The 25469-nt window shown below is 58.8% G+C and overlaps 9 protein-coding genes across 9 annotated transcripts; 7 read left to right on the top strand and 2 right to left on the bottom strand.

The window, feature by feature from the left end:
* The first annotated feature begins 314 nt into the window (after window positions 1–314).
* P884DRAFT_326516 (ras family-domain-containing protein) lies at window positions 315–1613 on the top strand. Its single transcript, XM_069445478.1, has 3 exons — window positions 315–580; window positions 642–705; window positions 780–1613. Exons 1-3 carry the CDS (start codon window positions 506–508, stop codon window positions 1340–1342), a joined length of 702 nt encoding a protein of 233 aa, XP_069302063.1. The 5' UTR covers window positions 315–505; the 3' UTR covers window positions 1343–1613.
* A 490-nt stretch (window positions 1614–2103) lies between these two features.
* On the top strand, window positions 2104–2773 carry P884DRAFT_189939 (uncharacterized protein; the record flags this gene model as incomplete). The annotated part of the gene is made up of 2 exons (XM_069437478.1): window positions 2104–2150; window positions 2212–2773. 2 exons carry the CDS (start codon window positions 2104–2106, stop codon window positions 2771–2773), a joined length of 609 nt encoding a protein of 202 aa, XP_069302062.1.
* A 3913-nt stretch (window positions 2774–6686) lies between these two features.
* Window positions 6687–9324, top strand: P884DRAFT_266272 (Septin-domain-containing protein; the record flags this gene model as incomplete). Its single annotated transcript, XM_069442016.1, has 3 exons — window positions 6687–7904; window positions 7967–8117; window positions 8195–9324. The coding sequence occupies 3 exons, from the start codon at window positions 6687–6689 to the stop codon at window positions 9322–9324; spliced, it is 2499 nt and encodes an 832-aa protein (XP_069302061.1).
* Window positions 9325–13703: 4379 nt separating this feature from the next.
* Window positions 13704–14632, top strand: P884DRAFT_254029 (uncharacterized protein). Its single transcript, XM_069440860.1, has one exon. The coding sequence runs from the start codon at window positions 13797–13799 to the stop codon at window positions 14544–14546; it is 750 nt and encodes a 249-aa protein (XP_069302060.1). The 5' UTR covers window positions 13704–13796; the 3' UTR covers window positions 14547–14632.
* P884DRAFT_254028 (uncharacterized protein) lies at window positions 14495–15010 on the top strand. Its single transcript, XM_069440859.1, has one exon. The coding sequence runs from the start codon at window positions 14611–14613 to the stop codon at window positions 14842–14844; it is 234 nt and encodes a 77-aa protein (XP_069302059.1). The 5' UTR covers window positions 14495–14610; the 3' UTR covers window positions 14845–15010.
* A 3583-nt stretch (window positions 15011–18593) lies between these two features.
* P884DRAFT_254026 (uncharacterized protein) lies at window positions 18594–20382 on the top strand. The gene has a single exon (XM_069440858.1). It carries the CDS (start codon window positions 18720–18722, stop codon window positions 20157–20159), a length of 1440 nt encoding a protein of 479 aa, XP_069302058.1. The 5' UTR covers window positions 18594–18719; the 3' UTR covers window positions 20160–20382.
* Window positions 20383–20523: 141 nt separating this feature from the next.
* P884DRAFT_282031 (uncharacterized protein) lies at window positions 20524–21701 on the bottom strand. The gene has a single exon (XM_069443575.1). It carries the CDS (start codon window positions 21651–21653, stop codon window positions 20580–20582), a length of 1074 nt encoding a protein of 357 aa, XP_069302057.1. The 5' UTR covers window positions 21654–21701; the 3' UTR covers window positions 20524–20579.
* Window positions 21702–22039: 338 nt separating this feature from the next.
* On the bottom strand, window positions 22040–23385 carry P884DRAFT_215479 (oxygenase). The gene is made up of 3 exons (XM_069439265.1): window positions 23333–23385; window positions 22391–23265; window positions 22040–22319 (listed from the first exon to the last, which is right to left on the bottom strand). The coding sequence occupies exons 1-3, from the start codon at window positions 23372–23374 to the stop codon at window positions 22187–22189; spliced, it is 1050 nt and encodes a 349-aa protein (XP_069302056.1). The 5' UTR covers window positions 23375–23385; the 3' UTR covers window positions 22040–22186.
* An 855-nt stretch (window positions 23386–24240) lies between these two features.
* Window positions 24241–25437, top strand: P884DRAFT_274320 (amidohydrolase; the record flags this gene model as incomplete). Its single annotated transcript, XM_069442703.1, has 1 exon — window positions 24241–25437. The coding sequence occupies one exon, from the start codon at window positions 24241–24243 to the stop codon at window positions 25435–25437; it is 1197 nt and encodes a 398-aa protein (XP_069302055.1).
* Between the last annotated feature and the right edge of the window lie 32 nt (window positions 25438–25469).

The raw sequence follows: 25469 nt of genomic DNA, 5'->3' as shown, positions 1-25469 counted from the left end.
CGGGATTTTTTGCACCTTTCACGGGGGCAGGCGCCATGTCGAAAAACTAAGAATCGAGTCTCCAAAACCCCAAAGTTCTCACGGGGGGACGCAAGAGGAGGAAAATTTCAAAAGGCAGCTCCTCCCGGAAGCGTTTTGAGCCTTCGGCAGCTTCTGAACTTTTTAGTGGGGCAGCTGTGGGTTCTCACCAGTTGGATACCCGCCCGACCCGTGGCCCGTGCCCTGCCTCATTCCCCATGGTCATCCAACGAAAGCGGGTCGTGCTACACTAATCCGGCCCTGGTGTTGGTTTGGGGTGTGGTCGTAATCGTTCCATTCTTGGCTCCAAGTTGTCGGCTACTCGAGTATGTAGCTTCTGCCTTATCACGTCACTCCGCATTCCGACTCCAGAACGGCACGCACGCTCAACGACCCAACCTTCTGCAACTCCAGTAATCACATCCGCCGCTTCATTCTCGTCAGGAACCCTCGCGACAAGCAGAATTGCTGGACAACCTTGGCCGAGATGGCGGACTCGAACGCTCCCAAACCAAGCAGCAGCGTCAAGCTAGTGCTCCTCGGTGAAGCTGCCGTCGGAAAGGTCGGTCTCTACCGAGTCGCAATCGGTATCTTGCTCCCAGGCTAACGCGGCGGTCTTGCAGTCTTCCCTCGTTCTTCGATTCGTCAATAACGACTTTCAAGAGAACAAGGAGCCGACAATAGGAGGTACTCGCTCCCCCTTCTCCGTACCCCCCCGTATTGGCCGAGGGAAACAGCCTGCTGATGCATCTCCCCCGTAGCCGCCTTTTTAACACAGAAATGCAACCTACCGACGCGAACCATCAAGTTTGAGATATGGGATACTGCAGGCCAGGAGCGGTTTGCATCCCTCGCACCCATGTACTACCGCAACGCGCAAGCCGCCCTGGTGGTCTACGACCTGACGAAACCGACATCCTTGATCAAGGCTAAGCACTGGGTTGCTGAGCTACAACGCCAGGCCTCCCCAGGCATCGTCATTGCGCTGGTCGGCAACAAGCTCGATCTCGCGGACGACGGAGCCGGGAGCGGCGGCGATGCGGAGGATGCCGGGGGCGAGGAGTCGGGCAATGCGAGGAAGATCTCCACCGAGGGGGCCAAGACGTATGCGGAGGAAGAGGGGCTGCTGTTCTTCGAGACCAGCGCAAAGACGGGCTATAATGTCACCCAGGTGTTTACGGCCATTGCCAACGCCATTCCGGAAACCTCGTTGAAGACGGCCCGTGGGCCGGGCGCGTCGCATGCGGCTGCCAGGACGGAGGAACAGAGGGTGAACCTCAACGGGCCACGGGATCCCAACGCGAAGGAGGGCTGTGCTTGCTGATGCTGGGAAAGGGGTCCGGCCGAGGGAGAGATGCGTTCTCGTTTCCGCATCTGTACAAGGGTTCATCAAGGAGTGGTTGGTCATACGGGGCAGGTCAATCAGGAGCAACTAGTGCTTTCAGTCTTTGTTCCTTGTTATGTTTATAATGTTTTTCCCTCGTCAACCCGAGTCGGAAGCCAATGGGGCTTCGTCAGTTGCTAATCACAGACCTGTCTGCCACTCTTTGATAGCGTATGGAACACCTCTTGCAAATATTGTTCGTCGCCCGTGCTAGATTCCGCCATTACAGTGCTCTGCACTGTGGCCCTACCGACCACTCCTGCAGCAATACAGTGTCTTAAAGCTCCACTTTGCACGGTAACATGTTGGGACTTTTCCCGCGGCGAGTCGTGCACGTGCGAAACAGCGAAACAACCTAACTAACCCGTACCAAATTTTCACTCCTGACCAGCGCCTTAACGCGACCGGCAACTCACCGCCGTCACTACTCGGCCGACGCGCCTCTTACAACTGTGCCCCAGGCAACGCGCGAACAGCCGATTCCGGACGGGCCCGGGAGGCATCAGCCCAGCCGCACCGTTACGATTTTGGTCGAAACAACGCATTTCGATATTCCTTTGAACAGCACCGCAATCAGTCGATTTTTCGTCTCCGCAACGCGTCAGCGGTTCAATCCCACTCCATGTTTTCGCCTCAATAAATTTCTTGACTCCTCTTCTACTCGAGAGTGGCGGCGCGCCCGTTGCGGGTCGCCAGGCAAGATGGCGGCATCGTTAACCCTCACGGAAGCGCAGGTTGAGCTGATCAAGTGAGATCTAATGGTTCCTCTTCTCTAGCGCCTCTCGAGCCTAACTAACGTCCGGATTCAGCTCCCTGCCGCAAGACGATATCCCCGCAAAACTTCGATGCGCCATTTGCAGCAAGCTCGCGATCAACGCTTTCCGCTTGCCGTGCTGCGAGCAGGCCATCTGCGAGAGCTGCCAATCCACGCTACCCGCGTCTTGTCCCGTCTGCGAGCATTCGCCCCTGTCAGCCGACGACTGCAAGCCCCACAAGGCGCTACGCACTACGATCAAGGTGTTTCTGCGGACCGAGGAGAAGAAGCGCGAGTCCAATAGGCCCAAAGGTGCCGCTCCTACCCCGATTACCCCGGTTGAACCCAGCCCGGTCACTGCTGCTGCGCCTGCTATCCCGGAGCGACCGTTGGGCGGAGAAGCAACTCAGGCTGGAGAGGATCGACAGGCCCCAGTGGGCGAACCCTCGGCTGATACGGAAGCTCGTGGCGAAGTTGAGCACGGAGGAGAGGAAACCGTACAGCAGAATGGACCCGAGCCTGTCAAGGAAAACGCAAACGATACCGTAGGGCCTTCCTGTGCTTCTCAATTCCTTACGCCTGCTAACGAAACCCCAGGAACAACCGGTTCAAGGTGACGCAGATGGCGAAGGTGGAGGGAACTCTTCGGCCGATTTAATCCCAGCACAGCAAGGTTCCGAAGTTGTTGATGGTGGCACCACTGAGGGAACCAAGGAGGAAAATGCGAATGGCGACGATAACGGGGACGAGAACGAAGCGGGCCCCGGGTTTGCTGGCGGCGTCCAAACGGAGGGCATGAGCGGCGCATTTCCCATTACCGGAATGGCTCCAGGATTCGACCAGATGCAGATGATGATGGCCATGCAAAATGGGTTTGGCAACTTTCCGATGATGGGTCAGTCTCTCTCTCTCTCTCTCTCTTTTTCCGCGCCCGGAAGACCGTCTAACTAGGCTCATGCAGGCATGCCAGGCATGAACATGGACCCGATGACGATGCAGATGTACATGAATGGAGGTTTTCAAGGCATGGGCATGAACGGCATGAACATGAATATGGGCATGGGGGGCTACGGGGGCGAACCCGATAACTGGAACGGACAGCAGTCATGGAATGTCGGCCAAGATAATTACAATCATCCAAGCGCTTCTGGCATGGGCAATGGTGATTATGGCTCGTTTAACTCTGGCTTCCAGACAGGATTCAATCAAGGTAATTATGGCCATCAGAACCAATTCAATGACTATCGCCGGAACCAGTTCGGGTTCCGCGGTAGGGGTCGAGGCCGTGGTTACGGATACGGATATGGCCGCGGAGGCTACCAGCACGGATACGGCGGCGGCGGCAACTGGAATGAGCAGGGCTACGGCGGACACCAGCAGTACCAGAACGGGCAGGGGGACTACCAGGCCGCCGGTGGCGAGGCAAACGCGGACGGCAACGTTGACGAGTTTGGACGTTCCCTCCGCGGTGACAATGCGCAGGGAGCCAGTGGCGAGCAAGGCCAGGGGGCCGGGGAGGGCGTTCCGAGGATCGGAAACCGGGAGCAGGGCAACGACGGTGGTGACGGCAGAGGCAGTCTGCCGCCTCCACAACCCAACCCGGACGTGCCCCCGAACGCGCCCAAGGGCCCGAAAGCCATGCTGCAGGGTCTCCCTAACACGAGCTATAAGCATCTCCAGGCTAGAGGCTGGGTGGATGATACCAAGCCGACGACGCCCACCGGCGCGGCCGCGCCGGGGTTCGACCGCGGTCGGTCGCGGAGTAATTCCGTCCTCGGCTCCCACCAGAACAGGTACCACAACGAGTCCCAGCATGAGAGGAGCAGGGAGCGTGACCACAGCGGTCGGGATCGGCACCGTGAACGTGGCAGGGACAGAGACATGGACACCAGCCGGAGCAGGAGCCGAACCAGGAGCCGAAGCCGAAGCCACAGTCGGAGCCGGAGCCGGAGCCGGAGCCGGAGCCGGAGCTACGATCGCAAGGAGCAGCGGCGCAGCAGGCGGCAGCGGTCGTACTCGCCGTCGGGGGATGAGGAGGACGAAAGCGGTGACGAGCGCCGCCACCACCGTTCCTCGCACCGCAGGAAGCACTCATCGTACGGCAGCGAGGAACGCGAGTCCAAGCCTCGCCGGGACGAGCACCAAGAGGAGGGCCGGCCCAGGTCAGCGTCCCCCCCCGCGGACGACTCCCGGCGGAGCTACCGCAGCAGCCGGAAGGAGCGCGACTCGGAGAAGCGCCGTGACAGGGACCGCGAGAAAGACCGCGAGAAAGACCGCGAAAAGGACCGCGACGGCCACCGCCACCGGTCCCACCGGTCACATCGCGATCGGGAGCACGACCGGGACCGGGATAGGGATCGTGACCGAGAAAAGGAGCGCGACAGAACTCGGGATCGTGACCGGGACCGCGACCGCGACCGAGACAGGGATAGGGACCGGGACCGAGACCGTGATCGGGATCGGGATCGAGATCGTGAGAGGGACCGGGACAGGGATCGCAAAGACCGCCACCGAGACCGCGATCGCGACAGAGACCGTGACCGCGAGCGGGAGAGGGACAGGGACAGGGACAGAGAGAGTCGGCGCGACCGCGAGAAGGACAAGGACCGGCATCACCGCAGCAGCAAGACGACCGCGGCGGACGGTGAGGACGAACAGCCCCCCTCGGCGCTCGACAACACCGAATCCTCTCAACACCCACGCCACCCCTCGATCGGCTCCCGTGGCGCCCTAGGCCTCGAGATCAAGGGCGCCGCCAGCGCGGGAACGACGAGGGCGGCGGCGGCGGCGGCGGCGGCAGCTGGAGCCGTGGACGGCACCCGCCGCTCCTCCCTCGCCACGGCCACGCCCGCAACGGGTGCCACAGACGTGCACGCGGCGGAGCGGGCCGCGCGCGACAGGGAGCGGCTCCTGCGCGAGACGCGTCGCATGGCCAGCCTGACGGGCCTGGCTGCGGCCGCGGGCGGGGCGTCCGGACTGAAGAGGTCGAGGGAGAGCCGCGATGGCGGCAGCGGCGGCGGCGGCGGCGGCGTCGGCGTCGGCGACGAGGAGCGTAAGAGCAGCCGGCGGAAGGGGAGGAGGGGGGAGGTGATTGTCGGGGGCGATGCCGTAGTGGCGGATGGTGAGGCCGAGGAGGAAAGGATGAGACGGCTGGAAGAGGAAAGAGAGCGGGCTAGATATGAGTGAGCCATTGTTCCCGAGGGGGTCACGGGTGGTAGGATACCTAGGGTGGTGGTGGTCTGATCTGCTCGTGAGCGGAGCGGGGCGGGGCGGCGCGAGGCGAGGCGACGGCGGAAAAGGGGGGCCTCGGTGCCGGCCGATCACCCAATTGCTCCCCGCGCCGTAGGTGGATCTATTTCTTCTCTTTTCTCTTCCCCCCTCTCATCTTTTTTTGCTTTCCTTGGGCCAATTCCCAATATAGCCAAGGCTTGCTCTACCTCCTTTGTGAGGTAAACTGAATAATTGTATGCACATACATACATGTCTGTACTTACCGTTACAGCTTACTAAATATCCAGCATCAAAGATGTCTGGTCAAAAGGGAAAAAAAAAAAAAAAAACTAAAATATTGGGAAGAGGTCGGTAGATATAGCGCAAAGGTAGAGAGGGTGTGTTGATCTTTTCTAGTAGCTAGCTGACCTGCCTGAAATTATAAAAAGACCTTCCTTACGGAGTACCTTATTTACCATGTGGACGAAGCAGCACAGTAGTTAGTCTCAGCACACTTTTAAGATTCGCTGGCGGTCGGCAAACCCGTTGCAACGGCACCTGCAGCGCAGGGACTCCACAGCGGAGCGCAGCTGCAGCGCGCTCCCTTTCCATCACCCACACTACCGGCCTAATATAGGTACTGACTGGGCCGAAACATCTGAGACCCGAAACGCACAGTAATCATGAGGGGCATCACCAAGGCCCGGCCCCGTGTGTTGCCATCATTAGCTCTAAAACGTATATGGAAAGGAAAAGGAAGAAGATCAAAACCACCGCAGCCCTTCTGCTCGATACTGCGGAGTAGGGCAGATATTTAGGCGTAAAGTATTCGCATGCTATATACATACATATAGTACCGTACGGTTTGGGCTGGTCGACAGGCGGGAAAGGCGGGGCTTACACGACCGATCACCGCTGCAAGACCTCAATGGCATGTCATCATTGGGCTGGGCACTGACGGGCCGCAGATGCTGATACGGATACAAGCAATGAGTGGGGCGATAAGCGGCATCCCCTTGTCACTGCCCCTCACCCATCGGGTCAGTGTGACCTCGATGCCAACTGACGTTTCCCAGCGTTTCGTGCGTTGCCATTACCTGACCCTACCAGAACATGCAAACCTCCTCGGACGTTGACACTCCCATTTCTCACCTACGCAAAGGAACTTCAGACCCAGAACCGGGGCGACACGGCCATATCCCTCGAATTTCTCTTTTATTCTTGAACCCATTCCAACACTAGTCTACATAGTAGTCCACTTGACTCTCTTTGGATTCCCCGCAATTTTACATACCCGGTTCCATGTAGCAGCCGCCCACGATGCGACCGCTCACTGGCGACGACGCTTCAGGGCGTTCCCGCACCTCCGATCCCGATCCGCTCTCGACCTTCCGCCTCCCGGCCGCGCCCCAGATGACCTTCACTCTGGGCGACGAGTCCACCGTCGGCCCATCGTCTCAAGGCCCGACTATTCCTTCCCGACGCGCAAAGGAACACGGGGCCGTCCCGCATACCGAGCAGCACCCCGAGCACTCCAAGCCCCGAATCCCGTCGCATCTCGACTTTGAAAGGACCAAGGAGCCCGCCACAACAACGCGACCCCCTGCCTCCAAGGGGGCCACCCTCGACACCCTCCGACAAGAGGACTACGACCTCTCGCGGCCCGTTTCGCCTCTCCCCCGCTCCACCGACACTCCAAGCCTCTCCCAGCCGCTCACCCCGGTCTTCTTGGGTACCTCCGGCCCGGCCTCGGCCCTCAGCAGCGTCTCTTCGCGGCGCAACTCGCTCTGTTTATCGGAGGATCTCCCGAGCTGCCCGCCGAGCATGAGAGACGGCGACGTCGCGGTCGAAGACGACGACGACAACGACAACAACAACAACAACAACAACAACAACAACGGAAACGGCGATCAGGAGGGCATGAATGCAGAGAAGCAGCAGCAGCAACAACATGGCGGCGGTAGCGCTGACGAGGGAGGCATCAGCAATATCCAGGGTAACGACGACGACGCGGGCGGCGGCGACACGAGCTGCGAGATCTCGCCGTCCATGGTGGACAGCGGCAGCGCCCCGCAGCTGATCATGCCCAGCATCAAAATGCCCAGCCGCCGGCCCTTCACCGACGATGGCAAGCGCATGGGCCGCCTCAAGGTGCTGATCGCCGGCGACAGCGGCGTGGGCAAGACGTCGCTGATCAAGGCGATCGTGCAGTCGTGCGAGCACATCGTGCACGTCGACCCCATCAACCCTTCCCCCTCGTCGTCGTCGGTGGTGATGGGCAGGTCCAGCCTGACGGGCGCCGCCGGGGGAGTCGGGAGCGCGAGACAGAAGGCCGGCAGCAGGCGGCAGTCTGCGAGGGAGAGTGCGCAGGGAACGACCCAGATCACCGAGATCTACGCGAGCACGAAGCCGTACCCGGAGTGGTGGTCCGAGGTGGACGATCTCAGGGTGCTGCGGCGGAGGAAGAGCCTGGGAGACTCGGTGCTGGATCGGAATATCTGCTTTGTCGACACGCCGGGATACGGGAGCGGCTCATCTGTGGGTCATCTTTCCCTCTCCAGACGGGGCTGTGGTTTATCTGAGCTGACCTCCCGTCGCAGTCAATGGACACGATAACACCCGTATCGCAATATATCGAAGCTCATCTGCAGCGGATAAGCTCGAACTCGCTGAGCGACGGGGACCTGTTGAACCTACTGGGTGGGGAAGGCGGTGTCCAGGTTGACGCCGTGTTCTACTTGGTTTCAAACCGTAAGATGCTCGCATATCCTTGTTGAAGAAGAAGGGACTGGAGGAGTCGGGATTCTCGCTAACATTTTTTTCCCCAGGCCTCCGACCTGTTGACATTGAGTACCTTCGGCAACTCTCTCCCTTCACGAACATCATCATCCTACTTGCCCAGGCAGACCTGATGTCTGCCGACCAGATCGCCGCCAGCAAAGCCCAGATTCACGGCCAGCTCGAGGAAGCCGACATCCGCCTCTTCTCCTTCTCCCTCCCGTCATCCCCAACAGACGCGGACAAGCAGGGCGTCTACGCCGTCTCCAGCGCGACCGGTTCCGATCACGACACGATGGATGCCAGCCTGCTCATGTCGCCAGACTACGTCCAGCCCCTGGCCCCCTCCGAACTCTGCACTCTCGTGGCCGACGTCTTCTCCCCCGGCGGCGTCGCCCGCCTCCGCCACGCCGTGGCACGCAAATATGTCCAGTGGCGCGCCTCGTCAGGCCAATCCCGCACGTCCTCTCTGTTCTCGACCCCGTCTCTGTCCCGCCACCACCAAGCCTCCCCCCTCTCCCTCTCCCTCTCCCTCCAGCGGACGTCGGAGGCGGGAGCGTCCAACTCGTACGCGCTCGCCCGCTTGGCCGACCACGCGCAGCGCGAAGAGCGCCTCGCGCAGGTGCGCCTGGCCAACTGGGCCGCCGACCTGCAGAGGAGCCTCGCGCGGGAGCGGGAGGAGTACGCGAGCCTGGCCAGGAAGGAGCGGGCGCTGTGGCTGGCCGAGCGCATGGGCGAGTGCGTGCGCGACGGGGACCTGGGCAGCCTGGTCGTTTCCGAACGGTCACGGTCTCGTTTGGGAGTGGCGGCCGATGCTGATAGGGACGAGGAAGGGAGGACGAGGGCGCCGCGGCGGCAGAGGAGGGGCAGGGCAGGGCAGGGGGACGCGAAGGAGGACTATTGCCATCATTCTTCTCATCATCATTGTCATCATCATCATCATCAGCAGCAGCAGCAGCAGAAACGACAACAGCAGAGTCAGCGGCACAAGCAGGACCCGCTTGGTCTGCTGGAAGTGGCCGACGAACTGAGGCACAAGGGTCTGGTCGCCCTCGAGCTGCTGGGTGGAATCGGCGTGCTGGGCGGGCTGGCGCTGTGGGTGACCAAGAACTACCTGCACCTGCAACCGTACGGCTGGTTGGCCGCCGAGTGGGAGCGTTTCTGGTACGGTCCGCGGTAACGGCCTCTTTTTGCTGGGCTGGCTGGCTACCCGGCTGCTACTACTAACCTAACGACAACTACTACGTTCCACCTCCTTTCTCAAAGGTCTTCCTACATTTATCTTGGTATCATTTCTCCGCACTTACGATCATTTACAGGGCGTTTTGGCGCGCTATAATGTCTCATGACGGCAATGCGTGGGCTGGGGCTCGTCGCTGGTTTGTTTTGCGACGGTGAGGATGATGCCACCCGACCGCGGGTGAGGTATTCACGGATCTTCTCGCTTGGTGTATGTACAGAAGACGTGGGTGTTAAGCATGGGGGAGTCAAAGGGTTTTTGGGTTAGGGGGCCGGGGGGGGGTAAAGGGGTTTCATTGTTCGCATTGCATGTTGAGGGCTGGATGTTCGTTCTTTTTCTGCTTTCTGTTATTCTTCTTCTCTCTTCCAGTGCGATGCTAGGGGCTTATGGTTTACACTGCTCGGTCGACAATATTTTACTTCAGCTCATTTTCTTCATATGTTGAGTTGCAAAGACGGACTTTGGTTGGTGGTCACTTCATACGGTGATCGGCTCCCATGATATCACACGTTTCCAATACTTTGGTAGGACCATGGCCAGCTTCATTCCGTGCAAACCCATTTTGAGTCTTTGGCAGGGAATTATGAGGATGTGGAAGAGTAGATGAAGCAGCTTTCGCCTCAGGCTTTGCCCTGGCCAACGCCAGGTTCATTAGAAAGGGTTTTCCTTCTATTCAATGTCGAGGCTGGGACGGGCCATGCATAGGTATGTGTGGCACTTGTATGTACGGATCACATCCTCGATTGATTCGGCTCTCGAAGGTCAAGAGGAAAAATGGGAAATAAAATGGTATAACTCACCCCTTCGCAATCATCGGCAAGAGGTCATGCCGTATTGTTTGGCTGATTTGGCTTCAAGTTGTAGTACCCAATGCTGCTTTGACACTTGCACCTTTACCCTGAGCTACGGAAGTCTCGTAGGTTGAGCTACTGGGGCTGGCGTTGGTGACTCAAATCATTATTGAACTACGAAGGCACAGCGAATTTGTGGGATGAACCTTCTGCTTTCTGAAGTGAAACAACGAGGCGAGAAATGATGCGACGGTCCAGGCGGACCTTCCGGAGGGCATCTCCACTGCTGTGCCCGGTCACCGTTCCACGTTGTTCTCGTGATTCATCTTCACAATTCAAGATTCGTCAAAGTTTGTTGGCGTGGTCCGTTGGAAAAGCGCGCGCGCGGGCTGGCACGAGAAACCACCGGGCCGGTCGATCATCGAGGGGACGGGCATTGCGTGGTCACAAGACAAGACGGACGAGAACGGAAGAAAAGGACACGGCTCAAAAAAATTACTGGCCGTGGGGCTTGCTCGCGGGAAGCGAGTTGGGGTACTCCGACTTCCTCCGCCTGCGGGATATCCCCAAAATTTCTCTCAGTGAAGGTTCGAGAACTTGTCACAGATGAACTGACCGGGAGCCTGTCATGGTCGGGAGTTGTGAAACCACTTCAATGGTTGTGATGTCCCCGAAATATCCCCGACCTTCTTTTTGTCGCGCATTCAAAATTCGTTGCTGCATGATTTTGAGGGCATTCAGGGACGTTGCACAGAACTGAACTTAATCTAACGGAGAGTTTCCCCGCCAAATAACGCGGCTTATCGATAATCGACTCTCACGGGAGTTCTTGGCATCTAGTTACTGTATATGAACTTATACGGATTAACGTTAGTGTACAAGCACCGGCGAGGTTATCGTATTTCGTATTTCAGATGGTCATTGAACAGGCAAGCGATTAGTAGTACGGAATAGTACGGATACGGATACAACCTCTCCACGGAGCACGGAGCAATGGCCGGGGTACCCGAACCCGACAATCCAGGCATTCTCTAGGCAACACTCAAATGCGACCGGCGAGCCACGGAGACTGATTAAAGTTGCGATGAGCTGATTGGCCAGCGTGCGAGGCTGATTCGTCATCCGGCAAGCCCTTTGGTGCCAGAATATCCAAGTAATCTCGCCAGTCTCGCGATGGCTTGGTGCCGTGCCCTGCTTGCTGCGTCAGCTCGCCCAAGGAAAAGGACGCTGATGCAGCGATCCGGGTTTGCGCACGCCTTGGCCTTGCCGCCGTTTGCCGTTTTGTTTGAGAACAGGCCCCAGAAGAAGAGCGGAATTCTTGGAATGCTACGTGACATTTGCACTCGCGTTGCTCGGACACAGAGGGCAGGCTCATGCGGTCAGCGTAGTTACATGTAACTATGTGTGTATGTACTGTAGGCAAAAAGCGCTACAGTGCATCGTACGCTGCGATTTGCGGCTCCGACAGACTGTTCGTGGCTGGGACTGCGCCGTAAGCGCATGCGGAACCAAAGACTGGGGAAGAAGAGATGAACGAGTGCGAATCCCGTTTGCGATGTGGTGGTTGTGGCTTCCACCACGCCGGTGCCTGTTGAGTAATCAGCCCTACGGACGGATTCGGGCGAATCAGGTCACTTCCGTTCCGATCCCCAAGCCCGCAATTTCCCTTCCCCCCCACCCGGCGCAGAGTGACTCAAAAAGCGGTGCTCCAATTCGGTGTTACGGCCGGAACCGAACCGAACCCGACGCGCGGTTCCTGCAAAGTCCACACACCCGGAGAGCTCGTTCGCATTTGATGACCAGTGATTAAACGCGAAAGAGGCGGTGCAGTGTCTGGGGGACCAGACATGTTGCGATGCCGCGAAACAGAGGATTTGCTAATGCAGTTTGTGCTGTCTTAGGTTACTTGGTCGCTGCCGTCATGCCGTCGCGTATGCTCAATGGTACAGAAACGAGTGGCATTGCGTCAACTGTCGTTGCACGTCTCCAAGGTATTGACAGATCAGCCGCCGGAGACCGCGATGAGATTGCGACGCCGGTTGCCGCGTCGAGCCAGTGAAGCAGATTGACTGGACAAGCCGAAGCCGCGACGTGCATTGTCGAGGAGAAATGGCTCTTGCCGCAGGAATCTTGAAGCCTCTTACCATCTTGGGCAATTAGAAATCAGAGTGCGAAACAAGCGGGATGGGCGCGGATCGCATGCAGGGAATGAGTACATCATTCCAGCTTATCAAGAGTGAAGAGTGAAGGGCGCTGTGGTGTTACTAATGCATGTCATGGTGGCTGCTGAGCAAAACGAGAAATACGGGATTACATAAGGCAACAAAACCTTACTAGTATAGAAGCGACGAGAAGATACCAAAAGTTCAGCGAAAGTTGCGATAATGCGGGGTGCTCGGCGTTTGCTGAATAAACCACCATCCCGCCCGGAGCTACGGTACACTTGCGCCGACAAATCCAGATTGTGAGCCTAAATAACTCCATGGCAGGCATGCCGGTACACTAAGCCGAGTCGGACGGAACTGTTGCTAGTTGCTATCCTAGCGTTGGTTAACCTAATGCGGATTCCATCCATCATCCATCAGTCTGACGCAGCGCTGCGTTGCCAGGAAATCATCTGGGGGAACGGAGTTATGTCTCAGCCTAACCCCGTTCCCCCAGAGGAGTTTCGCCGTTGGCCGAAACGGGAGGTCCAGTGATCCCATGCTCGGCTCTCTCTGTCCGTTCTGGCTGCAACGGGAGAGTTGATGGACAGCACACCAAAATTGGTGATACGTATCGCGTTTTGTGTTGAGACCAGACAGGCTGGCAAAGTCGGCCTGCACAAGGGGTCAAAGTGCGGCCAAACGCGCCAGAGCACAAAAAAAAAGGTGCAATGTCCAACGGTGCTTCACCGCCGCCGCGTCTCAGTATCGACTACCTTGCGCTGGAGGAGGGGCGGCGCAGGGCGTGGCCGAGACCGCGTTTCCCTAACCTGCAAGGGTAATTGTGCGCAGATAAAAAAGGGTCGAAAAGGCGGGCCGGGGTGGAGATCGGATTCTCGGTTTTTGTCAGCTGCTGCGGATGATACAGCAAGCCGGGTTCTGGTGACCCGCGGTGTCTTGGAAGTCCCGAACACCAAGAGACAGCTAGGATTACAAAAGGACTCGTTGGCCGCCCTTTTTCTCGGGCACATGCCCTCCTCCTCAGTCACAAACCAGGCGACACGTAAACTTGTCTTCACCTGGAGAGATTTTACTTGAAGAGCTGTTCGCTCATCGAAAGTATCGACAGTCGCTCAGACCGACACACAAGCCCGACGAACCGCTGAATGGTTCTTGCCCAGTCCTGGCTACCGCTTGTTCGGCCCACCCCCCACCTGGCCCAACTCACACGCCCCCAAAACCCTGCGAGCCTGCCTAACTCGGCTATCCGCAATCGGCTCGCTCGCCTTGACTCACCGATAATAAGAAAACACACCCAAGCACGTCAAATTATTAGAGAAACCCGAGGCCCGCCAAAATGCCTTCTCCTCTTCCCATTCCAGTACCCAGAAACACACAACCATCGAAGCTAGCGGGCTCATCGCCGGCATCCCCTGCAGCTCTCACTTCTCCCTTCCGACCCCGAGCAAACAAGAAGATGTCGATCGCACAAACCTACTTCCTCGCCCACAAGGCCAGGGCAAAGCTGTCTTCGGAAGCTGCCCGCCCGGACCACAACCTCCGCCTGCTCGTGGGCCACGCCAACCTGCTCGACTCGCTCATGCTTGAGCTCGCCGACGCCGAGAGGGAACAAGAGTCGTGGTTCAACCAGTCAGTCCGCGGTGCCTCCCACACCAGCAGCGAGGAGAGGCGCATCCAATGGGCCGACACCATCTTGGAGGAGCCGGAGCAGGATTGGCGCGCCGAGGACGCCGAGTCCGAAACGGACTCGGACTCGGACTCGGACTCGGACTCTGACTTTGACGACGATGAGGACATCGAGATGGCGGACGCCGTTCCCCTCTCGAGGATACCTTCACACACTATGCTGCCACACAAGGCGGCCTACCCACCGAGCGTCGCGGAGGAGGAGGATGAGGACGATGGCATGGACGAGGACGAAGAGGAGGACTTGGCCGAGCTCGCCCTGCGGCGGACCCCATCAAATTCCGCGTCGTCATCCAACCCTCCTGAACTCGAGGACGACTCGGACGACTCAATAGAAGACGAGTCGATGCCACCATCACCACCTACACCTCTCATACCTACATTCGAGGGGTCGCAGAAGGAGAGCACAGACACACCAACGACAATAGACCAAGGAGACAAGGCCGCCTTCTACGAGGAGGGCTACTACCTGCCGCCACGTAACCAGGCGAGGCTCATCTCGGCGATATCAGTCTACTGAGTCGTCCTTTCTTTTTTTTTCATGGTTCTGTCTGTTTCTTCCTTCTGCATGGGTCGGCGTTCGAATGATACCACATATCGGAAGCGAAAAAAAAGCAAAACTCTTTTTCTTTGGAATGTTGGGTTGGGTTATTAGATCATCGGGTTTCATTGCATCTCTTACACACCACTCAATACCTGACATAATGGTGTTGGAAACTGAGGAGGATCTTCGTGGACCTGTACACGCGGCTTTCTTTTCACCCTTCGACTGGTCGATGGAGTCACACAGACATACACCACATTTTCTTACGAGCTAAGAGCTCCCCGCTCCCAGCTACGCAAAGCGTGGGTCGAGGTCGAGTGGGAAGCGCAGAGCTTCAGCTTAGGCTAGACGGCCGACAACGGCGCCGCCTCTAGGATAGCAACAGAGATGAAGATTCAAAACGAAAGCATGATCCAGAAACAATTTTCTTGGTGCTCTCCCCACGATTACACAACTTGGCTGATGAATCAACTCGCCCTAACAGGAAATGCGTGGCCACTTGGCGAACCCCTAATGAAGCGAGCTTCCAATTGACATCATACCCCAGCTTATCCATCCGATCTCTCCTACCAAGGTTAAACCCTTCGTGCATCGTCTTCCATCGTTTGCCTCCTCGTCGAAAGAAAGAGTGCGAGTCAGCCAAGACTTTCTCCCACCCTCCTTTCCCCCGCCGGTTACGGATCCCTTTTCTCGCGGCGTCCCGCCCTGACGATGGTGTGCAAGATTGGCGGCGTGGCGGAACGCTCGAAGCAAGCTGGGAGGAGATCGGTTCCGAGGCGGCGGTATGATTCACAAACATAAGTGGGTCTTGGGATGCATCTCGCCTAGTGTAGATTTGCTTTGCACTTACACCCCCCCTCCCAAAAGGGTGGGGGTGTCTGTATCGCTAGGTAACTGTCAGGGAAGCTTGCTGTTTGGGTTCTGCGCTGGCTGGTCGGTGTGGGGAGTGGAGAGGTGGCCGTTGGCTCTCAGCTCACTCAGCTCACTTTCGGCTTTTAGGCAGACATAAAGTCCCAGGCTATGTTGTTTTATTAATTGGCGTATGTATGTACAGCACGACTATGGGACTTGATGAAGTTGTCAAACTGTTGCATGTAATCTGTCCGCCATTTGGCAGTGCCTGATGAGGAGGGCGGGGGCGCAATCACACACATGGCGCCCGTTTCTTTCTCTCCCTATCGCTCTCTTTCTCTCCTCCTCGGTGCCTGACCTCCATTGGTAGGGCTCATCACAGAGCAGCACCAAACAAGCTGGCTTGTGAAGTGTCACATGGCGGGGGGGACACGGAGTCGGAGCAAAGGAGGGTTTTTTTTCCCGGCTACTCTTTGGGACCGGGCATTGTGGGATTTTTTTCTTCCGTTCTTTTGGGAAGGAAAACCCGGTTACAAAACACGGGGGTGTGGGTGTCCGGGTGACCAAGCAAGGAGTTAGGGGGGTCGTTACCTCCGCATTTCGGGCTTTACACTAGGCGAACGAAAGCCGGCCGATGCGTTTCATTTTTTTGCCCCCGTCTCTCCTCGGCCGTCGCTCGCTTAACTCCTACCTTTTTGGGTAATTGACCGTTAAGGTGCGCAATCTCACCAACGGATACCTGCAAGAAATTCTCAGCGTAGAGCAAGGCCGGATGTAGTGTAGGGCAGTGCATTTGTGCCTGGTCCTACGTGACTGTGTGGTAATCGCTCAGGTAGGTCTTAGGACTTACGTGGATGTGCCAGGGAGGCGGTGATATGATTCCAAGTTGCAGCAACACTGCCCGCCCTGTGCGAAGCTCGATTATCGTCGGGTTGATATGCGAGGTTACGTGTGCTTTTTGTCGTGTGTGTTGGGCTTTGGGGCGGGGGTGGTAGACAGCGTGACCTGACTGTGTGTTGGTGTTGCATGTGCAGCTGATTCATCACGGCATCTCGTCATGTCACGCACGCACCTTGGCTTTTTGTTGGTGTCGCGGGCCTTTTTTTTTTCTTGCAAGTGGGGGGCTACCCCCGGCGGCGTTCGATTCGCGAGGCCGAGACGGTGCCGAGATCCCTCGATGCTGGGTCGAGTCATTCGGGCCCGTTTGATCAGTGTAAGTTGGATTGACAGTTTCAAGTGCCCTCTCCAAGTTGCTACCAACAGACGGGTCTGCCAGATCGTCGCTTGTCGATCTGATGCATGTGTCAGTTTAGCATTGCACTCGCGCCGCAAGGACGAGACAAAACGCTGGAGACCAGTGTAGACGAGACCAGAGCACCGCCTTGCTTTCTTTGTTGGCCCCTATCTGTTTGTCCATTCTGTAATCCGTATGTACGGATCCGTACATACACCGACCCTTCTCGCTTCACCGCCTGCACGCTCTCGGCAAGGGGTCGCTGCAACCGGCGGTGGGCGCCTGCACATTCTGGGTGCTCGTCCTTGCAGCACGAACTTGGCACCCCTAACCCTCGCAACCAAGTTCCCTCAGTCCCCACTTTCAGATAACGGACTATGAACTAATTTGCCCCCGAAACCATCTCTTGCAGTTCCGAGATGGGAGGTGTTGGGGGGGTGGGGGGATGCATTCAGACGGCACGATATCTCTGCCTATCGAGTGTCTGCTGTCATTATTCTCGATGATATGAGCAACTTGTTACCACTATCAAGACTGGCCAGGGGTTTTGGAGCACGATGTGGGAGACATCGGTTGGCGTCCCTTCACAAAAAGCCATGACGGGTTGACTTGATCATTGTTGCCACGCTTCCCTCTTCTCTCCCCCTCGCTTCCCATCCGAGTCTCAGTTGCCTCGCCTTCGTTTATGTTGAAGTACCGGGCCTGCAAAGCGTGAAACCCAGAGCACCCCCTATTCCACAGGGGGCCTGTTTTGAGCCTCATCAGGAGTGTCTCTGTCGCCAAGTCGGGTGGACGGTAATCTGTCCTACGTGTACGATGCGCTGTCTGCGGCAGCGCGGAAGGAACGTCGACAGGAGGGCCGAAGACGTTGTTCCAAACCCGGTTCAACTTCTGTTTTACTCACACCTCCTCGGTCGAGGCTGAGGTACCTGCAGGTACCGGCGGTGGTGTGGTGGAGGCGGATTACCGGATCAGCTGCATGGATGTTCTGAAAGAGAAAGCTGCAGCCTAATTGAATCGCCATTTGCATTCAACATCGAACTTGGGCTCCAAAAGTGATTTGAAATGCTGACCTAAGAGCAGGGAGGTACGGAGTAGCATAATGGCAGTATCCCTGCATAGTGCACATCCAACGATCTGGAAAGGGAGAGGTAGCACTCAACATCCGGTTGTGAGTGATGGAATGGATGGATGGTATTAGCTCGAAAGCGGGCTGAGAGAATGGGGCACTAGAAACAGATTTGCCGGTCCATAGAAGTGTGCCGATCGAAGATCTCTCGGGACCGTTTTCTCGGCCGCAGTGCGACAAGTGCGGGCGCCGTTGATTAGTCGCCTTACGCGCAGTCGGGAAAGAAACCCCAAGGCTACATGAGAAAGTAATAATTAATTAATCCGTACTCTGTATGTATACGGCAAGCGCGAATCGGATTGCGGTGTAGGCTCCAATGGGAGGATAACAAACAATCCTGGTACTTCATAGTTTTCCTCGAGTTCGTTTAGTTTAAATTACGGACAAACGACAAAACCGTGGCCAATCTATGTTGATACATTGGTCGTGCAGTATAGTGGAATAGTGCGCGGTCCAGAGTGCTAATACCCTGGGTGAGGTAGATGTGCTGTGTTCCGGACCACCGAAATCCCACGAGCTAGGTGGCGTATGAATCACCGCGGAATACGGCGTTGTGTGTTGCGCGGAATACTGTGTATACGGATTACATATCGTACCATAATCAGGGTCCATCTGTCCGTAGTACGGAGTAGTATCCGTACTCCGTATTCCGCCCTTCGTTCCTTCCTAACCGTTAACAGCCGCGTAATTGCCGGACCCACAAGGCTGATGACGCACTGGCCACATGCCCCTCGGCCTGAGAAAGTCCCGCTTGCCGATCGGCAAAATTGCCGCTGCCGACGGAGCGAGCGCATCGACGTCACCGGAATCCGCGGAATTCTGCGTCGAAAACGAAGCTTTGATACCAAGCACAGCCAAAGTGCGAAACCCTTGTGTTCCGAAACAATTGACTGGGGCAGCGGCCGAGGCAGAGGCACTCCTAAACACAACAAGCATGCGCTCATCGCGGATGGTTCTGGCCTCGGCCGGTGCCGCCGCAGCTGCCGCGGCCGCCGTGACTCGTAATCCGGCATCTCGCGCCTGCCGCTCCCGTCTCACCTGCCTCACCCGGCTGCCCGTCCACCAGCGCCGCGCCTTCTCTCGCTCCGCGCCCCGGCATGCCGCCCCCTCTAGTCCGTCGCAGGCCGGTCTCGTAGAGCTGACGTCCCGCAAGCTCATCTCGATCTCGGGCCCGGACGCGGCAAAGTATCTCCAGGGCGTCATCACGGCGAACCTGACCCCGGGCTACGCCGGACCCAGCCCCACCAGCGAGCACATCCGTACCGACTCCGGCTTCTACGCCGCCTTCCTGACCGCCCAGGGCCGCATCCTCCACGACGTCTTCATCTACCGCGACCTGCGCGACACCTCCCACCCGCCCGGCCACAGCTGGCTGGTCGAGGTCGACGCCGCCGAGGCCGACCGCCTGCAGAAGCACATCAAGCGGTACAAGCTGCGCGCAAAGTTCGACATCCGCGTGCTGGACGACGGTGAGGGACGCGTCTGGCACGCCTGGGACGACAACAGCGCCAGCCCGTCTCCCATCACCACTCTTACTTCTTCTTCTTCGTCGTCGTCGTCGTCGTCGCCGACAACGACAATCATCACCGCTCCCGACACTCGCGCCCCGAACCTAGGCCACCGCATCCTCACCTTCTCTCCCCCCTCCTCCTCCTCGTCTTCTATTTCTTCTTCTTCTTCCCCGCTCCCGCAGATCGCGGCGGACGGCCGGTTCCCCCTCCTCTCGGAGGCCGCCTACACCCTCCGCCGGTACCTGCACGGCGTCCCCGAGGGCCAGGCCGAGCTCCTGCACGGCCAGGCCCTGCCGCACGAGAGCAACCTGGACCTGACGGGCGCCGTCGACTTCCGCAAGGGCTGCTACGTCGGCCAGGAGTTGACCATCCGCACCGAGCACCGCGGCGTCGTCCGCAAGCGCGTCCTGCCCTGCCTCCTGTACCCCGACCGCGACGGCGGCGGTAGCGCGCCGGAAATAACAACCACAACCTCCTCCGACTCCTACTCCTTCTACCGCCCCGAGATCGCACCCGGCCTGAGCGCCGACATGGTCCCCCCGGAGGCGAGCATCGGCCGGGTTGGCAGGAAGGGGCGGAGCGCGGGCAAGTGGCTGCGCGGCGTCGGCAACGTCGGCCTCGCCCTGTGCCGACTCGAGATCATGACCGACGTCGCACTGCCCGGCGAGACGGGCGGGCCGGCCTTTGCCGAGGCCGACGAGTTCGTCGTCGGCCTGGGAGGCGACGGCAGCGACGGCGGGGACGGCGGGGACGGCGGGAACGGGAACGAGACGGCGGCGCCCAAGGTGAGGATCAAGGCGCTCGTGCCGGACTGGTTGAGGAAGGGGTTGGCGGACAAGGAGCGGCATCGAGGCAATGTATAAAATAAGCGGGCAATCTTTTGGGGTCGGTTAGGCGGGTGGCTTGGTGCATGTAACGATAGCAATCGTATACTAATAGTAACTTGAGAGTCGAGACGTAACGGTCGGGGTTTTTATTCAAGACTGAAGACACAAAACTTGACATCGCTGATTCGGGGCCACCCCATCCCACGCCGGAAATGGTTCCTGATCCCTTTGATTGCGTTGAGCGATAAGCGGCAGGGCCCTGAAGAGCGAGTATTAGAAATAAAGCTCGACTCGGGCGGGTGTCTATTTTGGGTCGATGGGAATATAACCGCCTCGTGGGTTTGTGTTGTGAGAAACCTGCTATTCCCATCAGACTGGTCGTTGTTTGCAAACGGAGCAGCAGAAACATTGAAATTTTTCATGTTTTATATCTAACAACTGGGTATCATAAGTTCTCTAATCGTTGCGTCGCTCCATGTCGCTCCGACGGTTCTCCTGCGCCGTGGTCGTCGTGGCCGCCGCCGCCGCCGCCGCTTCCTCGGCTTTGCGTCTCTTCTCCTCCTCCTTTTTCGCTTGGGCGGCGCGCAGCCTCGCTAGTGTCGACGCGAAGCGGTCGCTCGCCTTGGGCGGATCGCTAGCATCCGGCTGGGGCCCGGCCGGCACCTTGTCTTGGTCAGCCTGTGGTTCAGCGGCGGAGGGTGGAGGAGGTGGAGGAGGAGGGTTGTTGTTGTTGTTGGTGGTGGTGGTGGTGTTGTCCGGAATGCTCCTCTCCGGAGGGGGAGGAGATCCTCCGGGAGCCAGCGGCGGCGTCGTCGCTGCTGCCTGTTTTTCCTTTCTCCCTTTCCTCTCGGCTCTCCGCTCCTCTTTGCGCTGCTTCTTCTCGGCCTTGCGCTGTTGTGCCTCCTTCAGCCGCCTCTCGAGCTCCGCGATCCGCTCGTCGTAGTCGTCGTCGTCGTCGTTGTTGTGGTTGTCGTTCTGAGAAGTTCCTGCCGTCTCCGGCTTCTCCGCAGCTGTCGCGCCCGATGGCGCGCCGGTCCTCTCCTCCTTCTCCCGCGCCAACCGCTCCCGCGCCTCGGCCTCCGCCCGTAACCGCCGCATCTCCTCCATCTTGGCTCGCCCCCGCGCGGCCATGGCGCGGCGCTCGGCGTCGAGGGCCTGCGGCTGGGCTTCCGCCGTCCTGGCGCGCTTGGCCTCGGCCTCGCGGCGCTCGAGGTCCTCGACCAGGCGCCGGCGCTTCTCGTTCATCTGCTCCAGGTGCATCTTCTTCTGGAGCGCGGCGCGCATGCCGCTGTCGTAGGCCTCGCGGGCCTCCGGGTTGAGCAGCACATCGCGGGCGCGCTCGAGCCGCTCGTACAGGGCCGGGTCGTAGGCGTCGCCGGCCTTGTCCGGGTGCGCCGTCAGCGCCTTGCGCCGGAACGCGCGGCGTATGTCGGATTCCGAGGCTGTTGCGTCGGTGGCGAGAAGCGCGAACAGGTCGTCTCCCCTGCTGGCAGCGTCGCGCGCGTACGCGATGAGGTCTTGGTCGGCCATCGTCTCGTCTTGTTGCCGGCAGTTGGTTGTAGAGTGCAAGTTTGCGTCGACGCTAAAGGTGGGAGAGATCTGAATGGATACTCCGGTAACTAAAGTTTACACGACTTGTAATTAGTGGGGCCAGCCGTTGAAATGCAGGTATCCATTCGATGGATCCAAGGTGCGTGCCTGGTACACTACTGTGGTAGGCTAACCCCCTTGGGCAATGAATCAATACTGTCCGTAACTACAGTACGGATTACGGCACCAACGCATTCCCAAGTGGACATCTACACTCCATACCGAAGGCCAGCAGTGTCTGTTTCAAAAAGCGGTCGTGTGGTTATGAAAGTTGATCAACGGTCAAAATTGCGTTTTTAAATCTGTCTTCAGTGTTGCCCAGCCCAGGCAAGATGCAGGAGACATATCGAATGGCAATAAAGGGAGCCACAAGTCGGACATCAAGCAGCTCAATATATGGCAGAAGCATGACGGGGACTGCACCCAGGAACAAAACCGAACGAAGCAGGATAAGTCCTGCCTCCATGACCACATCAATACGTGGCCTTTAGTCTCTGTACCAAATACTCCCCACTGGTGATGCCCTCATACTTTTTGTCGGCTTCGGTGACATAAGTTCCTGGGATAGCCTCGATGTAGTCCTTGAAGTTGGGGTTGCAAAAGAACCTGCGCAGCGTCAGCGGAGCATCACCCCCCCCCTTTTTTTTGTTCCTCGCATCTCAAGGCCATAGACTTACGCGATGCTATACCTGTCCGGGTACACCTCCCCATTCTGTGTCTCCCCTTCCTTCCTAGGCGGCTCAACGACCCGATGCACCGTGCTCTTGATCGTGTCGTTGCTCCACCGCGCCAGCAGGTCCCCCGCGTTCACGACGCAGGTTCCCTCCATCGGCGTGGCGTCGATAAACTTGCCGCTGGGGCTCTGCACCTGCAGCCCGCCCCTGTCGTCCTGAAAGAGAAACGTGAGCGTTCCGTAGTCTGAATGTTCCCCAGCCCTGACCTGGCCCGGGCTGATCTGGAACAGCTCCTTGCGCACGGCCGGGTAGTGCAGCAGGCGGAGGGTGTTGTCGCGGTCGCAGACGAAGCGGTCAAAGAACGTCTCAGGCAGGTCCATGCCCAGGGCGATGGCCCGCATGACTGAGGTGTGGAGCTCTGAGAGGGCGTCGAAGAAGGAGGTCATGATCTGCCTGAAGCCGGTAATCTCGCCGTGGGCGGGCCCGGAACCGGACTCGGGGTCGGACTCGGGCGGCCAGCGGTTCGGGTAGGCCGGTTCGTCGTCCCGGCCAATCTCAAAGGTTTCCTTGATGTCGGGAATGGAGGTGCGCAGGGCCGAAACGTCGGCCGCGCTTTTCAGCTGCGTAACTTTCTCGCGCCCGGGGGCGGAGTAGCCGCGGTTGGCTTCGGGCGTGGTCCACGAGAGCGACTCCTTGACCGAGTCGGGAAGGCGGAAGAACTTGGCCGACGTATCGAAGGCCTGAGTGACGGTGGAAGCGGAGATCGGAATGTTGGACAGGTAGATGAACCCCGCTGTCTGGAAGCCGGCGAGGATGGCCTTGGCTGTATCGGCCTTTTGGGAGGGGGAGCCGTTGAGGAATTTGGAGAAGTCGATGAGCTGCAGCGCGAGAGGTGATGAGCTAGGCCGGGCCTGGGTGGACAGCTGAAAATGGGCGAGTGCTTACCGGGATGAGAAGCCCATCCTGTTGCACCGCCGCTTTCTCCATATTTGATTTGATCCGACCTGTATACGGGCGACCGAGTTCTACGAAAAAGAAGAAGCAGGCGGCTGATTGCTATTGCCCCGTCTGCGACACACAGGTATGGAAGTTCAAGGATGGCACCTACCCGAGGCTATTTGGTACCTTAAATCTGAGAGGGGCACTGTGCATACCTACCTATCAAACAATCAGTGATGCGCAGTACTCCGTACCACGCAAGTCTAGCTGGAAGGAGCGCACTTGGCTGCTGCCAATTCCGAGACCTCAACAACGTCACCTGCAACTCACCCCGCATGCGGCCGCCCCCTCTGCTGGGAAGTCAACTTGGACTTTCCCTCCCTCCCACCATTCTTGGGATTGAAAGCCGAGGCGATGTCCAGGCACTAAACCGGCCTAACTCTTCATGTTCTATCACTGGTGCTAGGCTTATCCCACGGGGAGCTCTCTCAACGGCGCATGATAGCAGACCACATTCCTCCTCTGGTCTAACCTCCGACTTCAGTTTTTGATAAGCCGCCTTCAACCCCTGCTCTTACACTGATAAGACCCCTGTCATGATCGACTTGGGGCCTCGCCAAGTGGGCCGAGCGCGGCAAGTGGAGCTGAAGGTGCGGGGTGCCCGCGGGCTTGGCTTGCTTGGCGTTCCCGGATCCTGCGTTGCTTGGTCCCATATTCTCTACTATAGGGCATGTGCATTTACCCTAGAACGTACTTGCACTATCCGCATTGTGTAGTCTCAGCTCAGCCAAATCAAACTCTACTTAATATACATAAGTGCGATCATAACTCATCCCGTAGCCGTTGATCGAACGAGAGTTCGACTACTTGAGAAGGCGCCCTCTCGACTACATACATACGCGTGGCCACCAAAAATGGACGACCACTCTTCCAAACATCGCGTTGTCGACATCCACACGCACATGTACCCCCCCGAGTACGTCGAACTACTCTCCTCGCGCACCACCATCCCCCTCGTGCGCACTTTCCCCTCCTCCTCCCCCGATCCGCGCCTCATCCTGCTCGAATCCGAGATCCCTTCCCTCGAGCGCGCCCTGGCCGACCCGGGCGCGCCCCTCCCCGGCCGCCCGCTGACCAAGCACTTCACCTCGCTCCCCGCCAAGCTCGCCTTCATGGCGCGCCACGGGATCGACACCTCGGTCCTCTCGCTCGCCAACCCCTGGCTGGACTTCCTGCCCGCCACGGAAGAGGCCGGGCGCACGGCCCGCCGCATCAACGACTCGTTCGAGGCCATGTGCGCCGCCCACCCGGGCAGGCTCTTCTTCTTCGGCACCCTGCCCCTCACCGCGCCCCCGCCCGCCATCCTCGAGTCGGTGGCCCACCTGGCCGCCCTGCCCCACTGCCGCGGCGTCGTCCTCGGCACGGGCGGTCTCGCCGCCGGCGGCGGCGGCGGCGGCGGCGGGATGGACGACCCGGCCCTGCTGCCCGTCCTGCGCGCCCTCGCCGACGCCGGCCTGCCCGTCTTCCTGCACCCGCACTACGGCCTGCCCAACGCCGTGTTCGGCCCGCGCTCCGCGTCCGGGGAGTACGGCCACGTGCTGCCGCTGGCGCTGGGGTTCCCGATGGAGACGACGGTCGCCGTAGCGCGCATGTTCCTGGCCGGCGTGTTCGACGCCGTGCCCCGGCTGGAGATGATCCTGGCGCACTCCGGGGGGACGCTGCCCTTCTTGGCGGGCAGGCTGGAGAGCTGTGTCGCGCACGACGCGGCGCTCGTCGGGAAGAACCACGCGGGGGCGGGAGCGGAGAAGAGGAGGAGGAGGACGGTGTGGGAGGTGCTGAGGGAGCAGATCTATCTGGACGCTGTCATCTATAGCGAGGTGGGCCTAAAAGCTGCGGCAGAGGCCAGTGGCGGGGCGGAGAGGTTGATGTTCGGGACGGACCATCCGTTCTTTCCGCCTGTTGGGGAGGGGGCAGACGCGGAAGGGGAGTGGGAGAGCGTCAGCCTGAATGCGGAAGCCGTAAACAAGGCCCTTGGGGATGGGAGTGAGCAGGCGGCGATGGTCATGGGCGGGAATGCGGTCAGGGTGCTGCGGTTGAATGTTGACGTTTAGAGCAGGGCCAAGGGACGATGGCGCCCCCCCCC

The sequence above is a fragment of the Thermothelomyces heterothallicus genome, assembly GCF_042370625.1.
Source record: "Thermothelomyces heterothallicus CBS 202.75 unplaced genomic scaffold P884_scaffold_1, whole genome shotgun sequence".
NCBI lineage: Eukaryota > Fungi > Ascomycota > Sordariomycetes > Sordariales > Chaetomiaceae > Thermothelomyces > Thermothelomyces heterothallicus.
Note: the sequence above shows the minus strand (reverse complement) of the source record. Positions and strands in the feature narration are given on the sequence as shown.